The sequence below is a fragment of the Molossus molossus genome, unplaced genomic scaffold (genome assembly GCF_014108415.1).
Source record: "Molossus molossus isolate mMolMol1 unplaced genomic scaffold, mMolMol1.p scaffold_m16_p_9, whole genome shotgun sequence".
Taxonomy (NCBI): domain Eukaryota; kingdom Metazoa; phylum Chordata; class Mammalia; order Chiroptera; family Molossidae; genus Molossus; species Molossus molossus.
The window spans coordinates 27247522-27264921 of record NW_023425403.1 but is presented as its reverse complement, the minus strand read 5'-3'; the positions used below and the strand labels follow the sequence as shown (position 1 = coordinate 27264921).

The following is a 17400-nucleotide window of genomic DNA, read 5'->3' as shown; positions in this document are numbered from 1 at the left end:
TCCTCTGTGCGCACGGGCACACCATGGGCACTACGACCCCCACCACCCCTCACAGCCCCAGGCCCCAGCACCTGGTTGATGGGCGTGTGCACCACCACCCCTCCGATGATCTCTGTCTTGTAGGCCACCTGTGGCTTCTTCTCCAAGGCAGGAGGAACGGCTAGGCTTTTGAGAACTTCAGTCGTCAGTGGCAGGTTCCCAACTTTGGGTACCTGAGAAGAACGATGGCATTGCGGTCAACGGAGCAGGAACGTAGGGAGAGCAGGGAGTTAAAAACAGGAGAGAGAGGGGTACGAACAGCTAATGTACTGAGTTATAGTAAGACACCCCTCTCCTCCCAGGTCTTCCACTGACCCATAACTCAAAATGAAGAACTCTGCCAGCAACTCCTGCCACACATACACACACACACACACACACACACACACGTGTACACACTTACTCATCAAGTGTACTGAGCACCTACTGTGAGCCAGTCCTTCCCTGGCGAGAGACTAAAGATAAAACAGCAAATTTAGACACGTCTGCCCTCATAGCACATGCACACTCGTAGGGGAGACAGACAAACCTGCACAGCAAAACAATCAGAATGATCACGAACAGTGGCGAGTGAGCAGGCTGAGCTAGACAGCAGCAGGGGACTGCTTGAAAGGGGGTGATTGGCGGGGGTCTCCAGAGGAAGAGACGTGCTCAGTGACCCGGAGGGTGGAAGGAACAGAAACGTGAAGCAGAGGAAAGCGTGCAGGCAGGGGGACAGGGGACATGCATGTGGTGGCGGGTACAGAACTTGGGAGCGTGAACTTTGGAGCCCAAGGGCCTGGGGTGTAATCCCTGATCTGTCACTAACTAACTGAGTAACCTCTGAATCTCTCTGGGACTACACTGTCTCCTGTGTAAAATGGAACGTGAAATAACATTTATGTCATAGGGTTGTTGTGGTTAGCAAATGATAGCACATATACATTTTAAAACTTTAGAAATATAAATGTAGCTCTGGCCGGTTTGGATCAGTGGTTAAAACATTGGTCGACAAACCAAAGAGCCGAAGGTTCAGTTCCAGGTCAAGGGCACATACCTCGGTTGTGGGTTCAATCCCCGGCCCCAGGAGGGGTCGTGCAGGAGACAACCAATCTGATGTGTCTCTCTCACATTGATGTCTCTCTCTCTCTTTCTCTCTCTATTCTCTCTCTCCCCACCCCTCCCTTCCTCCCACTCTATAAACAACAACAACAGAAACCAATGGAGAAACATCCTTGGGTGAAAATTAAGAAGTATTACAAATTATGTTTAATTAACATTTCACAAAAGGTACTAACATTTACAAACACAGTCCTTTCTGAAGAGTGACTTATCTTTGTTCCTCGCCATGGCTGATCAATCACAGAACCTTCATGGTTAGTTTGAGACCACAGGCCACACACTGCAAACTGGCCCAAAGGCAGACGTGGCCCAAACTGTTTTGTTTGTCCTACGAAGTACAGTTTCAATCTACATTTAAACTTTGGGATACTTCACATAAAAATTTGCAGCCTAGCCGCAGCTCACTCTTTGGAGGGGATACATTCTGCAGTTCGCACCAGCTCTAGCATCCCCCCACACCTAGGCCACAGGCAGGTGGCATTTATCCTCATTTATGTTGTTTTTCTTTCTCCTTGTCCACTTAACTTGCTTATATCAGAGTCTGCAAACTGAAAAAATCTTTCATTTTATAAGAGAAAGAGAGAGGCCCAGGACAGCCATGTCATTTGGCCAAAGCCATGACTAATAACTAAACAGAGACCAAACCCTGACTTCCAGCATCACAGAGCCTCCCGTTCACAAGAACTCAGCGTCCTACGTGGCTCTGCCAGGAAACTAACTACAGATCACGTGAGAAAAGTTCACATCCCCTCTACTTCTTCTACAGCCTACGGTGTCAGAGAGACCCAAGAATCTAGGCCCTTCAAGAGCTCACAGCTCAGGGGACCGAGGACCACTCCATCTGGTGTCCATTCAAAGGAGTAAAGCAAAGCCACTGTGATTGTACTGGGGCCCCCAAAAGATGAGACCCCTCTTTCTTGCCTGAAAACTCAGGTAAGGGTGACCTCTGCCCACCACCGATCAGACTGGGCCAGAAACCAACCCTGTCTTTTCCTTCTGGCTGTCAAGAAAATGGCAGTTCCCACTTGCTCTGGGCTTCCATTCAGTGCCAAGCTATCAGCTGAACTCTTTACTGCATTACCCCTAATCTCAAGCAATCTTATCAAGTAGGCATTATTTCCTCATTTTATAGATGAGGTAAACAAAAGCTCATTAAAATGAAGTAATTTGCCCAAGGACTGCCTGACTCCTCAGTGCTAACTACACCTACCTACCTTTCTACCACCCTTTCTAACTCTCTCTGAGTTCTGCTATTGTGAGATAAACTTCCTTGGGAATGCTTTAGGATTACCGCTGGGGTGTTTAGTGATATAATCACCATGGGACAACAGAAATTCTCCCCAAATGAATTCCTGAAATCCAGCAAAGAAATAGTGACATCACCTTTGAGTTCAAAGCGGCCAAAAGAAAAAAAAAGGCCTCCTAGAAGCTTGGCCGTTGTGTTGCCTCCAGAATCCCGTCATCCACCCAGAAAACAGAGAACTGCTGGCCGTCGCTGCTCACACCCCTGCAGCACGGGCTGCTCCCGACCAGCCTCCCAGAGCCTTCCTAAAACTGCAACCCTTCCAAAGATTTTGAATCAGCCTGTGAAGGAAAAACTCAACAAAAACTATGCTCCAAGCTCAAAAACAAGGTCATCCTTTGGGTGTGTCCATATCCCAGAGGCCTACCTGAAGGTGAGCCCTCGCCATCCACCTGTGGCATGTTCTCTGAGGCTGCAGGGCCACGTGGATCTCATTCTCATCGTGGAATGAAACTTGCAAGGACTCCTCTGTCTTCTCACCAGGCTGGGACAGACTGCTGTGAGGGATAACCCAGCATGGGGCATGGGGAGGGGTGGGTGCTTCCTGCATACAGCTTCATTTTCAACTCTTTTGTCAAAATGGCCCTGGCCGGTTTGGCTTAGTGGTTGGAGCATCAGCCGGAGGACCAGAGAGTCCCGGGTTCAGTTCCCGCTAGGGGCACATCGCCCCCCAAAAAATGTACAGAGTTCAATCATGTCCCCCCATAACCTCAGAATGTGACCTTACTTGGAAAGAGGGTCTTTGCACATGGAATTACACGTTAAATTAAGATGAGGTCATACTGATTTAGAATGGGCCCCAAGGCCTATGACTGATGTCCTTATAAGAACAGAAGCGGTCACACAGACACAACGGCCATGCAATGATGGAGGCGCAAACGGAATGATGCAGCTACAAGGCACGGACACCACGCTGGAGGACGCGAGGTTTCTCCCCTAGAGCCTTCAGAGGGAACACAGCCCTGCCTACACCTTGGTTTTGGACTCCTAGCCCCCCGCACTGCGAGAGGATACATTTCTATTGTTTTAAGCCACCCCGTTTGTTACAGCAGCCCTAGAAGAAAATACGGACATGCTAATCCTGAGAGCCCAATTCTGTAAACACCTCATGTTGATCATTTTCTTCAGTCGTTAGGACTTAATGACTTTAGCATAATATGAACAGTAACCTGTGGGCAGAAGAACTGGATCTATCCTGGCTCCATAACCTTGGGCAAGTCACTTTGCTTTCCTCATTTATAAACAGGAACAGTAACACTTGCCCTTCCTACTTAAGGTTTTTACAAGGAAAAAATGGAACCATGTAGGTAAAAGTGGTGAGTAAGCTACATATTTTAACACTGTTGCTTATTTTTAATATTTTTATAAAATCCTGGGTCTTGGGAGCCAGAGTCCTGGGGTTTGAAACCCCTCTTTACCTCTTACTAACCTCTAGAATTTGGGCAAGACTCTGATTCCCATTTTCCTCATCGAAAAAATGACAACGAAACCACCTTCCTCACGACAGTGAGGGGTGATGTGCTCCATACATCATCTGTTCCTCTGCATTGCACGAGGCGCCTAATTCCTTACTTTGCACATAAGGTGCCTTAAAATAAATATGCATGTCATGCATATGTGTCCCAGCCCCACATCTACCCCTCACCCTCGCCTCCCAAAGGAAGGTCACACCATGTAAGATGGCGCGGAAGTGGAGAAAGAAGTAAACCATTCCAGGACACAAAAGGATTAGGAGGATGTAGCGTGCCCCTCCTCGACCTTCTATCCCCCAGGATCTTTGGCAGGAGAAGTAAAGAGATGTATTAACGGAACAAGGAAAGTGAGGGGGTCCTGGAGATTGTGAAGACCCCGAAGAAGGTTCTGGACTCCCAGCTTCTGGGCACCAACATGCTCTTCCCACTCCTGCAGCCTGTAACTTCTGCTCCGTGGGGCCAGAAAAGAACAGGGGAACTGGCTGATTCGATCAACTCTGTGTTCCAGTCACAAAAGAACAGGAAAGAGGTTCTCTGCTGTCTCGCACGCTGTGTAACCCAGTTCACTGGGAGGAACAGAGGAGGAGGAAACCCAGGAGGAAAGGCTGAACGAAGATTAAGTACTAGACAGTGAAAGAAATTCCCACACCGTGGAAGGTGAAGATCCCAATACGAATAAGAAAACTTTTACCAAAATCAGTGCTCTAGAGCCAGGTACAAAGCGGATGGGTGAGCAGACACGGGGGTTAGCAGCAACCTCCTCCCTTTTGCTCTGTTTGCATGGGTTTTCCAAAGCTCATCGGAATAACAAGCTAACAGGCAAAACTGCTTCAATGAATGGGACTCTGCTTGGGTCAAGCCTCACAAGTGCTGGACAGGTGTGGATTTCTTTCATTAATTTACTCCCAGGAAGCCTGATGTATCTGGAGAAAGATCTGCCCCAGCATATAATGGTTATTATTGTAAGTCCCTGGAATGCAAGCATTTCGAACTGTAGGACACAGAAAATCCAACTTTTCAGCATACAAATCATGTTTACTATGCCCCAAGTCTGTCTCGATTACTGGTTAAAGGTCTAGTTTTTTCCCAAAACATGTAGTTTTCCCTCTCCTCCTGCCTACCCGGCTCTCTTTCTTTTTCTGTATTTCCAAGGAAGAAAGGAGTTCTTCAGCATCAAGTCAAGGAACATGAGAGTACTCGCAGACCAGTCAGCGCACAAGTTCAGTGATGCCTTTAAACTAAATGTTTTTGCAGGACGGGCTGGTGGATGGCCTGGAGGGATCCCCCCAGGCTACCTATAAAAGCAAGAGGAGCACTCCAAGCCAGAACAAAGCTCTGACTTCCCTCCTCATGCTTTTCCCTTTACTTCTCTCGCTCAGCAGTGCATTTTCAAATCCCACCACCTTCTGAATCAGCATTACCCAAAACAACTGACCAGAGCCCTTCCAGGAAGCACAGCAGACACGCCATGAACTTCCCCTTGAACTTGATTCAAACTCAAACTATCTGTTCAACTTGCGGTCAGCCAAGGTGTAAGAAAAGGTAGGGGAACTGGGTCTGGGACAGGTTCTGGGTTGGTTCTGGGAAAGCCCCTGCTGCCACTGGGATCCCCTCTGCCCCCCAAAGAGACCACGTGTGGAGAGAGGAGTGGACCGCTCCGGAAAGGAGAAGAAACCATACGTACAGTGATTTTGCTGGCTTGATTCAGGGCTTCGACCCAGTCCTTCAGATCTTTCTGGTCATTGGCTTGAAGAAAATACCTCTGAGAGAGAGCATTGATGACTGCAGAAGTCATGGGAAAGAAGGGAGAAAAATCAAAGTCAGAACAAATATAACACAGAGACCCCACAGAACTAAGGAGTTTGAAGTAGCAAGGTGGAGGAGCCCACAGAGGAAGACTTTTCCCATGCCGTGAAGGCACCTGCATGAATATTTGGGAGGCAGCAGGCTACATGCCATCTCTTTAAGAGTGTGGATTATTCCACTGGCCACAAGAATGACACTTGACATCGACAACAACCTTCACATGCTATTGTGCAGTAATGAGGCTACTAGTCTGCCATCAACCAGACACACGCTTGAACTGTTTTTTACAGGTGCCAACAGACTTACACTCATGATGATACATTTATAATTTTGGCCCCAGGGCCCCTTGTTTCCACTGGCACAACTTGCCTGGGTTAGGAGTCATGTCTGTGGTTGGAAAATGGAACAAAGTTTGCCTGAAATCAAATAATCAGATCTGTGACCTTGATCTCATTTTCAACCTATTCTTTCCTCTGAGCACACCATTAGGTTCACAATTTACTTCTGGGTTCATAATTTTTAAAAAATAGATCTGCGGACCACCAAATCTGAGAGCATCATTTTTGAGCTTGGCAAGGATACTAAAAAGTAATGGAAGACTGAGAACACCAAAGAAACTTGAACCAACCTGCTGTTGGGAGAGAGGACAACTCAAGGGACCATTTTATCTTCCTAGCATAAAAAAGCCTGAACTATTTAAGAGGTGAGAATCACGGGACACAGAATTCATCAGCTCATTTATTTATTCAACAAATATTTATCGAGCACCTACTATGTGCCAGAAACACTCTCCATGCTGAGGATACAGCAAATGACAAAGCAGAGGAAGACCCCCGCCTTCATGAGCTTATGTTCAGAATCACCCTAGACAGACAACAGAAACATTTGCTTGTAGCACTTAGTACAGTCCTGAGAACACAGTGGGCGCCAAATAAATACTGAATATTCAGTGACTTCAGGCATCAACAGAGCGGCTCTGCTTCTTGTGTCACCCCAACACTGTCACTCTTTGGGCAATACTGAGACCCTCGACAGAATACTCCTTTTCTCTTATCCCCACAACTTTCCCAAATCTCCACCTTTCCTGAGTACACCACTAGTGAGGTCTGAATCGAAGGTTCCTAGAAACTTCTGGTAAATATCTTGCACCCCACCCTGCAGAGTCAGAAAAATGTGCAACACCACTGAACCTCTGTCTTAGGTGATTGATCATCTTTGGGGTGAGACCAAGGAAAACAACATCACTTGAGAGCCAGGAACATCGCTGTGACTGAAGTCACTCTCACATACAGGATTTAAGTCACATGTGATCACCAGACCAGCTCCATGCCAAAGAGGAAGTTGGTGTAGGGGTGTGCAGAAAACCCATCTTCTGGCTCAGTACTTACCAAAGCAAAACGGAGTCTTTGGTTTCTGCTTTGGGGTGGCTATGCTCACCTACATCAAATAAAAAATAAAAGAAACATAACTATGTTTCTAACAGCGTTAGAAATTTTCTCCCCAATTTTTTTTGGTGAGACTTTTCTTACAAAAAGCATCTTATATAAAAATGTGTGAACACTTTAAAAATAATAATCACGTGGAAACCCTGTACTCACCATCCAGATTAAGAAATAGGACATTATCAGCCCTATTTCTCAGAAGTCCTTTGTGTGCCCCTCCTGGATAGAGTCCCGTTCCCACCCCTCGGAGATAACCACTATCTTGATGTCAGTGTTGATTTGTATCTTTGCAAAAACATTTTTAAAAGCCATGGACTCCTGACAAAATTAGTTTTGGACCACAAAACCTGTACAGGCCCTACTCACACTAGCAAGATTCCACTACTCTCTCAACCACCAAGGCCCCTGCCTAAAAAGTTCTCCAAATTGAAGGTGGTATTGTCACAAACACATGGACTTTGATTAGAGCTCACAGAAAGATGAGGAAGAATGTCACTCACTGCTTTTGGACACACTGATAGATTTCCTCTATATCTACCCCGATTGCTTAAACATGAAACACACGCTTTTCACAGGGCCCAAGAAGGTCCAGTGGAATCGCTTTACCATGTATGTTAAAAAAAAAAAAGGGCATAAGATAGTAGAAATCTTTCTATACATCCTGGTGTTTGATTTCATCTTGCTTTTCAATCCTACCCTCGGCATGTATATTCCTGAGCATGTGCCTATTTGAACCTGACTGAGGTTCAAATACCCTGAACGAATAAAGGAAAGAAACTCATATTCCAGCAAATGCACACAAAGATTAGGCGACTACCCTTGATGGAGGCTGGGCCTCCCTGGAGCAGGCCTCCACCACTGCACCTGGGTTTTCTAAAGGGCCAGCCACCTTCCTCCAAGGACTATAACATAGTTACCATCCTTCTGTGGACACCATTCCTTCATCCCCTTTCCAGCGAAGGATATTCTCCTACTTGTTCTTACGAGGGGGGCTCCAGGAGTAGTTCTTGCTCTAACAGAAAGCATGAAGCCAGAAGCTCAAGAAAAATTTCCCGTCAAAATTAAGCTCTCGTATTGGCTCACAGTTGCTAAGGGTCCGATAATGACTCACCCCAGTCTGTCTGGATTCTCACTCTTGACTCTAAGTTCTTTCTACAGACCTGCCCAGATTCCTTGACAACCAAAATTAACCCTGTCCTGAACACTCAGTGTGGGAACTGAGGTGGCGGCCTATCAGAGGAAAAGCAGGCAGGACAGGACCAGGGCTCAAATCCCAGGCCTCCCAGCTGCGTGCCGCCCACTTCCTGTCCCATCCAACATGTATAAGATCACGTTCTCATAGGGCAATTGTGAGGATTAAATGTGATAGTGCAGATGAGGAACTTACCTCATCCTGTCATATAGAAGCTGCTCAATAAAGGAGAGACTATTGCTTTGGATACCTCATCTCCTTTAAAATCCCATTCTACATTATTAACACATGCAGTGCCATGACTGGCACTTCAGCAAAATGCTGAGAACCTTGGGAGCTTCTCAGGGCCTACAAAACAAATGTATGAGACCTGAAAAAGAATGCCTGGCCTCCAACATACAAAATGAATGTGGCATACTCCACATTAGTCAATATTCAATTAAATGTCTGTATGACATCGTAACAACCTCAGTGACAAGGGTTTAATTAAATGCCTACAAGGTGTCACATTAAGTCAACTTCATTAATGTTTCATTTAAACATTCACAAAAAGTTCATTACAGTCAAAATCCTTAGCAGTTTGATTTCCTTAGTTCACAGGAATACTTGGATGTAAAAGATGATTGCCAGTAAATTAGAGCCAATCAAAAATTAAATGAGTTACTCACAGCCAAATTATTCTAAAAGGAAAATGATTAAAATTACTTCAAATATTTTACAGCCAAGCAATTACAGTGAATGAGAACTGTAGGTGTGTTCTGATATGTTTACCATGCTGTGAGGTAGAGGCCATAGGGCCTAAGAAAGTCTTTAAAGAGTCCTGAAAAACCTGAAGATTTGCTAAAGGTGAACCCACATGTCCTGAGTTCAGACACCGACTATTCAAATTCAGGCCTGTGTTCACCACTCCCAGGAACCGTGTCCTGGAGCTCTGTGACGTCACAGTCCTGGCCTCCGTGCTATTCTGTTTTCCTGGGTTTGGGACCCCAGAGGTCAATCTCAACCACAGTGTGTGTCTTTATCCTTCTCGAGTCTGATGTTCTGATCTGTCAGCCACTCATGTTCCTGCTCTGTCCCTCAGCATGTGTGTTCCTGGGAGTCCTGGTGCCCAGGTGTCCTACTCTTTGTTCCTGTATAAACCTGACCGTCATAGAGCTGCCTATGCCATCCTGACCTTAAGAACCCACCTCTCTCATGGTATCCCTTCTACTTGAGGCTTTGGAATGGCAATGACAAGCTAGGAACTTCGAAACCTTCTTCAGCCTATGAGGGGACTCTTGCTCCCAGAAACAGACATTGACTAGAAAGAGCATCACTAGTAGACACTTTTCACCCTGGTTGAATGACAAATGGTCCACTTTGACCACAACGTATTACCAACCTATATTGCAAGAATGCCACCCCTGTGCTCATTGTGGGAACAGGTGCTTTCGAAGAGATGGCCTGTTCCATTCGTCTGTTTTCTCTGTTCTCCAGTTTGCAGTCAGGGGCACGTGTGATTACAAGCATGCACACCTGTAATTTGCATCATGCCTCATGCCTCACCCCAGAAGGATTTTTTGGTAAAGCAGCTCCTTGCTGAATGAATAAAATAGCAATTCCAGTTCTGCTCTGATGGGCTGTTAAGCAAGGGTAAGAACCTCAGTGTCTCTGATTAGCTTTATGAATAGCAAAGCCAGAGTGAAATTAGTAGTCCCCTTGTTATGGTCACAGAATGGCAAAAAAGAGAAACATGAAATTATATCTACCTGTGCTGTGCCCCTCAGAAAGAAGGCCAGTGGGGGGAGGGGGTCTCATTTACTATGGACAGGTAGTTCTGGCCTCCTCCTGATATCTTGGTGACCGATCCAGAATCCTTGGGCCCCTGTGAAGTATAACTTCTCTTCCCACACCCCTACCACATGTGGGTGAGCAGGCCAGGCTGTGAAGCCTCCCTCAGACATAGTGAAGGAGTCGAAGATCCTGGAGAAGCGTGACTGACACTCTGACTAGTGAGGGCAGCCAAGTACAACCCTCCGCATGCCCCGAGGTGGCCTCACTTGAGCACCTGCACAGCTGTGGTTGACTGGCAGACCTGGGCTATGCAAGCAGTGAGAGGAGGTCAGGGATGTGAGGGGGGCAGAGTACAGGTCACCCAGAGAGTGACGCAGACGAGGCTGCTCCACAGTGACAAAGACTCTCAGGAACTTGTTCTTATCAGATTAAACACAGACCACAGGAGCAGCCAGCTCATCAGTGGCAGCATTCTGCTAGCCAGCCCCACCCTGCCTGTCCTTGGCCGGAAGTGCAGCTGGGGCCCCTCTGGCACAGTAGCAGCTGCAGAACAAAGTCTTGGAGCTCTGGTGCAGCTCTGGTGCAGCAAGGGTCCAGGGCAACCTTGCCCTACAAGGTGGCTTCAAGAGGAGGGGAAGAGAAGTAGGCACCTGCATAGAATGATTGGAAGGGTTCTAAGTCGGGGTCTCTGAACTAGTCAAGGACTCAATGGGCCCTGAAATTACAGGCAAAATCAAGATGTGTACCATACACACTTTACCTGGAAAATGAGTCCACGCTATTCATCGAACTCTCCAAAGGATCCATGACCCACCTCAACAGTTAGGAATGTGGACTCCATGAAGAAAGATTCATTTGATGTAAACCCCAAGAAGGAATTTATCTGTTGAGGTGGATTCTCCCTGGTCAACTAAGGACCCAAATTTTATGCATAATAAATGTCTGCTGACAGGAGCTTCTCAAGTAGTCTGTACAAGGAAGAATCCCAGACTAAGCTCCTGGCCTCCTGCACTATGTCCTCCTCATGTAAGCTATCTGAGTCAACTGTTGTAAAAACGTTTCTGATTTTGTCTTTGGACCAATGGACTGAGACCTGTCCCATCCAATCAGAACTACACAATTATATCTTTTTTTTTTCCCTCATCTGAGGACACTTTTTCATTCTTTGTTCAGATAGAACAGGAGGGAGAGAGAGAGAGAGAGACATCGATGTGAAAGGGACACATCGAGTGGCTGCCACCCGCACGACCAACCAGGGCCAGGGACAAACTACAACCGAGGTACATGCCCTTAACGGGAACCGAACCCGGGTCTCTCCGGACCGCAGGCCGACGCTCTAACCGCTGAGCCAAACCGGCCAGGGCCACAATTATATCTTCATCTGCATTTAAACCGACCAATCAGAACTGCTCCATAACAACCAATCAGGATACATAATGCCGATGAATTGGGACGACATGATTTGCACCCAAATCATACAGATTTGGATACTTCATTGAGATAAAATGGACCTAGGTGGGAACCTGGTGGGGAACTTTCTCTATAAAAGATGGCATATGTAGTTTCTCCCAGAAGCTACATCTCCCCAGCTGCAAACCATTCCCGTGAATGAAGTTTCTCCATTTTCTAATATTCTTTTTGGGAATTTTTGCTGACAGGAACCACTGTTCTAGAAAGGTCTTCCCTACAGTTCTGAGGGAAAGGCCCTGACAAAACAAGACACCAGTCGGGGCCACTGAGCAAGTGAGAAGGTGGGTGGCACCAAAGGCCAGCATCAGTGATTTCCTAGTTTGGCCAAGAACTGGTTCTGCTGCGGCCGATGCCCTGGATGACATCAAATCAAGAACTTTCTTCTCTGCTGGCCTCTCTGAAGACCCCATTTTCCCAACACTAGCCCACACATAAGAGACACGGAAGAGCACCCCCGCACGGAGGCCACACATACCCACAAGGCAGTCTGACACTGGTAAACCCTTTACTCTGGGAGGGAATACCCAGGGGTTCCTAGTAAACAACCTGAAACGCTAAGTGTGATGCTGGTACCACAGCTTAATATTTTTCTGGGAAAACCCCTGCATTCTGGCATTGGATCAGGCAGGAGTGAAGGGCCCTCAGGTCTGTGTAACCTGACCCATGGCAGCTATGGGTTCTCCAAAAGGCCCATCCTGGCCTGTCTCTCCCATGAAGGGCAAACAGGCAGGTCTATCCTCTCTAAATGAGGCCACCTCCAAAGCTAAGAATTCTAAAAACCCTCATCTGGCCCTGGCCAGTTTGGCTCAGCGGTTAGAGCGTCAGCCTGCGGTCCAGAGAGACCCGGGTTTGGTTCCCGCTAAGGGCATGTACCTCGGTTGCAGTTTGTCCCCGGCCCTGGTTGGTCATGCGGGTGGCAGCCACTCGATGTGTCCCTTTCATATCGATGTTTCTCTCTCTCTCTTCCTCTCTCTCCCTCCCACTCTATCTGAACAAAAAATGGAAAATGTTCTCGGGTAAGGATTAAAAAAAAAAAAACCCTCATCTGAGCTACATTTATAAATTACAATTCAGCAAGAGACTACGGTCACTCTTCCCCATCCAAAAAAAATATATATATATCCCCAAACCTTCTGAAACAGGAAGATTTGGGGGTTTCATTAATACTGAATTCTTTTTCCTTGAACCTCCCAGAGCAAAGACCTAATGAGCTCATAGCAAGTCTGGACAGGAGAGGGGAGGGCCCCAGCCGCTGGCCTGCCTGGTCCCAGAGGCAGCCACATTTCTTACCACAAGGAATGCACAAAGTTGAGCTTTCAAAGGCCCTTCCCTCTGCCCCCAGGTCACTGTCTCCTCCAATTGCATTGCAGTCGGCCTCTGCCCCCAGCTGTGTCTGCCAGCCACTCCTGCAGCCACTGCTCACCCCCTGGCCAGCTGAGATGGAGGGCTGAACCCAAGGACTCCCAAAGCTTGTGACAAAAGGGAGCCGTGAGCCACTCAAATCATGGTCCCCTCCATCCGCTCTCAACCCCTGAGGATGGGAGAACTTGGGCAAGGGAGCAGAGGTCCCCAAGAGGCCTGAAGTGAGGGGTACGTGGGGAAAGCAGGACTTCCAGAACCTTCATACTGGCTGGGTGCCACCTGGCTCTCCTCACTGGACAAAGAGTTCCTCTTTCTGTGGAGGCTCTAAATCCCCGGACCTTTTTATCACTGCTGCATCAAGGGTCAGCCCTGGGGCCTGCTCTGGGGAGGGGGCCTCAAAAAGAAGCTGAATTCAGCAGCTACGTGTGGGTATCAGCAATCAGCCCCATCCCCCACCCCATCCCCAGGTCTCAGCACCAAAGAGGGGCTGTTCTCACCCGGTCTGCAGAAACGAGACCAGGGGGTGGCCTGTCAGCCTGCCTGCCAGACTCGACAGCTGTTATCTGGCTGCTGAATGGTTTCCTGGTACACCTCAGTACCTTAGAAAGGCATTCTCAGCCTTTCCTGTACAGTAATCCTGTCCAGATGATTGATAAAATTCCAGTGCAGTCCCAACTCTTTCTGAGCGGCTCCTGTTTAATTATACCCTTTGGGAGAAGTCACTGGGGGATTTTTTTGTTGTCGTTCTTGTGTTCCTCCTTGTCCCAATTACAAAAAGGTCATGTCCCACTCCTACCCCCACCACCGATACCTCCTTTGCTGGAGCATTGCCGACTGATGTGTCCCAGGAGAAAGGGCTGCAGTCCCCCCTCCAAGAACCTGCTGACCACACTCCACCCACGCCTGGTCAGCAGCAGAGTTTCCATAGGCAGCCGTGAGGAAGGGGGCGCTACACATGCAACACCCCCAAATGCCAGCACCCAAAGGATTTGCCACTTCTTCTTGTTTAGATACTAAACCTACTTACAGAACATGAATTCCCAAAGCTCCAGGCCAACATTACCTTCGAGATATAGGTCAGCTGCAAAGATCCAACAGCTCCTGCCCCAATTGCCAGGTTCTGAAAAAAAAAATATGTTTTTTCATTTTAAGAAGGATGCTACGTGAGTTCATGGAAACAGCACTAAGAGACAGGAGACCATGCTTCTAGTTCTGTTCACGCCACTTACTGGCTTTGCAGTCTTGGGCAAGTCACTTACCCATTCTTTAGCTCACTTTCCTCCCTGCAAAACAGTGATCAGCCCTGCCATTATGTGTGTGCATTAACGTTGCCCATGGCCTGGTGTACTGTAGAGAGGCCTTCCAGGACAGTGGGTAAAAGTGTGAGCTCTACCATTTGACTATGAAAAAGTTCCTCAGCCATTCATCTTGTTTTTCCTTCTGATAACAGCACACACCTCACAAGGCGGTTGAAAGACTGAGTGAGTGCGTTAAAGAGCATTTGGCACACAGGTGACTCTCAAACAAGTGTTAGCTACTATATTTTTCTGTCCTGACTAATCTGATCCCCTTGTTGGCTTGTTCCTGTTTTATGCCACTTCAAATTCTTTTCGTAATAGATAGGGTACAGATTCACACAATACAGAAATAAAAAGTACAGCTGTTCAGTCTATTTCACAGGACAATTATGATGTCCACATGCTATAAAACACAAAGTCAATATACTGTTAAAACAGCAAGAAATTCATAGGCACCTTTTGTGGCAATATCTACCTTCGCACAGTCTCTGTGGCTTTCTTTCTCATTTCTCCGATGTCAGAAATGAAGCAAGGACACAGGGGTAGGCGCATACCAAAGAAAAGCCAAGAAATCACAGTTGTGGAGTTTCATCTATAACTTGGAAAATCCACTCCCCTGTGAACATGAGAACCTGTCTCCTGGTAACCTCTTAAACTGTTTCCTTAAACAATAGCCTTGAAGCCCCCATTACCTGGGTTGTGGCAAAGCAATAAACAAAGGTGAATCTTGGATAATGGGAATTTAGTAAATTTCCTGAAGGGTTAACAGTAAAGTGACCTTTCATTCCAATGACACCAAGGGAGCCAGCCCTTAAGAAATATCTTAGAGCCCTGGACGCTTTGGCTCAGCAGTTAGAGCATTGACCTGCGGAGCAAAGAGTCACGGGTTCAATATCAGTCAAGGGCATGTACCTTGGTGGAGGTTCGGTCCTTGGCCCTGGTCGGGGTCATGTGGGAGGCAACCAGTCTATGTGTCCCTCTCAGGTCCATGTTTCTCTTTCTCTTTCTCTCTTCTCTCTCTCTCTCCCTCTCTCTCTCTCTCCCCCTGCTTCCCACCCACTCTATCTGAAGTTAAACAGAAAAAATATCCTCTATGAGGATTTAAAAAAAAAAACAGAAAGGAAAAGAAATATCTTAGATAACAGGAAAGAGTACGTCTAGGCCCCACTATGTAAATGAATATACATCATCTGAAGCAAATGCAGTGTGTGAAATGTCCTATTCACAAGAAAATGGATGGGAATAATACCATGCTAAAAGGATCCTCAAAGCCTTAGAATTTTAGAATAAAAGATCTAGAAAGAGTCTCTCCCCACCTTGGTCAATGAGGCCATAAGTCTAAAAGCTGCCTTTCAGTAGCCAGAATAGCATTTCAAGTATGGATGATTTGATTTACACATTATTTTCAATTATACAGTACCTGCATTTTATTTTTTTAGGAAACCACTATTGGGGAAAGAGAGAGAGGCCTTACAGCCCCTAAATCAGAGTTCCAAACAGAGCCCCAGCACCCCAGGAGACCTGTGAGCAGCTGACTGCCCAGGCGGGAAGGAAATCACTGCCAGGCAAGACATTCAGGTCCTCGGGGAGTGAGGTGGCCTACAGCAGGCTCAGGTCTGCGTGGCCTCCAGAGACACACGGACCCACAGGCCTCTGCTGGACACCGAGCACCTCCTCTACCCCAGACCCCAGCCCCCAATTTGCACCTGAGGAAAATGAGCTGTGAGTGAAGACATTTGTCCAAAAGGTAACGTAACTGGTGGCAGAGCCATGTCCTGACTTCCGCCGCAGTGTCCTAGAAGCAACACTGTCATTTTAAAAAGCTTGAGCTGTTGGAATTCTAGCTTCAGGACATGACTGCCCTATGACTGTATGCAATAATAGGCCTGGTTGCACAGCTTGCTGGGAACGTGATGTGAAAATACACAGAGAGAGCGGAGCCATGTTGGTTCCTATCTCGGACCCTCATGCTAATTACAAGATGCAGATGCCAAGTCTTAGGGGCTGGTCTTGCACAACTCACTCTCCTGACCCCAAACCACAACCCCAAGGCCTCCAGGGCCCTATCCTGAAGTATGAGTGATGAAGTGGGATTTAGGGAAGCTTTCGGACACTAACCCAAACGTAATGACAGATAGGAGCCGACTGGATTTCAACTACTTCACCCTCTCCACCCTCCGGGATTGTTCCTCCCTCTGCGCTCTACTCCAGAGAGAGAGACAGCCGTGAACCAGGCCAGTCCCTCTGGGGGTGGGGGATGAGTGTCCTCACTCCCTTCACCCACAGCCCACCCACGGTCTGCTCCCAGGCGCACGTGTACCTCCTCTCCCTCACGATGAGAAGCCAGGAAAATATGATGAACGTCGGAAAATGACAGGAGAAAACAACCCCAGAATCAGAGCCACAGCTCAGTGTCCACGCCAATGACTGGACCTAGGAGATGAACAGTGACAGCTCGCTGCCAGGGTGGCAGCTCCAGGCAGACACTTCTTGCTCAAGGAAGAATGTGCCAACGAGCCCGAGTTGTGCGAGCCTCAGCAGCCAGGTATCAGGGTAGGAACACCAGGAAACAGCCCCTGGGAAGAGGCAGGGTGTCGGAGCTGCAAGCTGCCCCTCCTGGCCACAGCCCATCTGCTCTAGGGAAAGGACTAGACCCCACCTTCACGAAGCCTGCTCCACTGACTGCAGCCGGCCCTGACCTCTCCTCGCACTGATTCACACACACCAACCCTTCTCACTTTGCTGCCCATCAGAATCTCCTGGGGAGCTCATTTTTTAAAAACATGTTTATATTACTTTTTTAGAGAGAATGGAAGGGAGAGAGCGAGAGAAACATCGATCGGCTGCCTCCTGCATGCCCCCCACTGGGGATCAAGCCTGCAAGCCGGGCATGTGCCCTAAGCAGGAATCAAACCGGCACCTCTCAGTCCTTGGGACGATGCTCAATCCACTGAGCCACACTGGCCAGGCAGGAGCTTGTTTTAAAAGGCCCAGGCTCAAGCCTCACTGAAAAACACTAAATTAGAATCAGGTAGAATGTGGGCAGAACATACAATGTTCCTAAGTGATCCCTTAAATGGGCCCAAGTTTAAGAATAAGTAGTCTCCATGGCAAAATCTAGTCCTGGATTCTGTGTGGAGTA

General features: G+C 47.6%; 1 protein-coding gene across 3 annotated transcripts in view; it reads right to left on the bottom strand.

The window, feature by feature from the left end:
• PLEKHA2 (pleckstrin homology domain containing A2) overlaps positions 1 to 17400 on the bottom strand; it is a 55765-nt gene that overhangs the window by 15124 nt on the left and 23241 nt on the right. For all 3 annotated transcript variants that reach the window (XM_036249708.1, XM_036249709.1, XM_036249710.1), the window contains exons 3-6: positions 14024 to 14080; positions 7110 to 7158; positions 5600 to 5697; positions 72 to 212 (exon numbers count right to left, since the gene is read on the bottom strand). In XM_036249708.1, coding sequence (XP_036105601.1) covers positions 72 to 212; positions 5600 to 5697; positions 7110 to 7158; positions 14024 to 14080 — 345 coding nt within the window. The remainder of the gene's footprint in view (positions 1 to 71; positions 213 to 5599; positions 5698 to 7109; positions 7159 to 14023; positions 14081 to 17400) is intronic.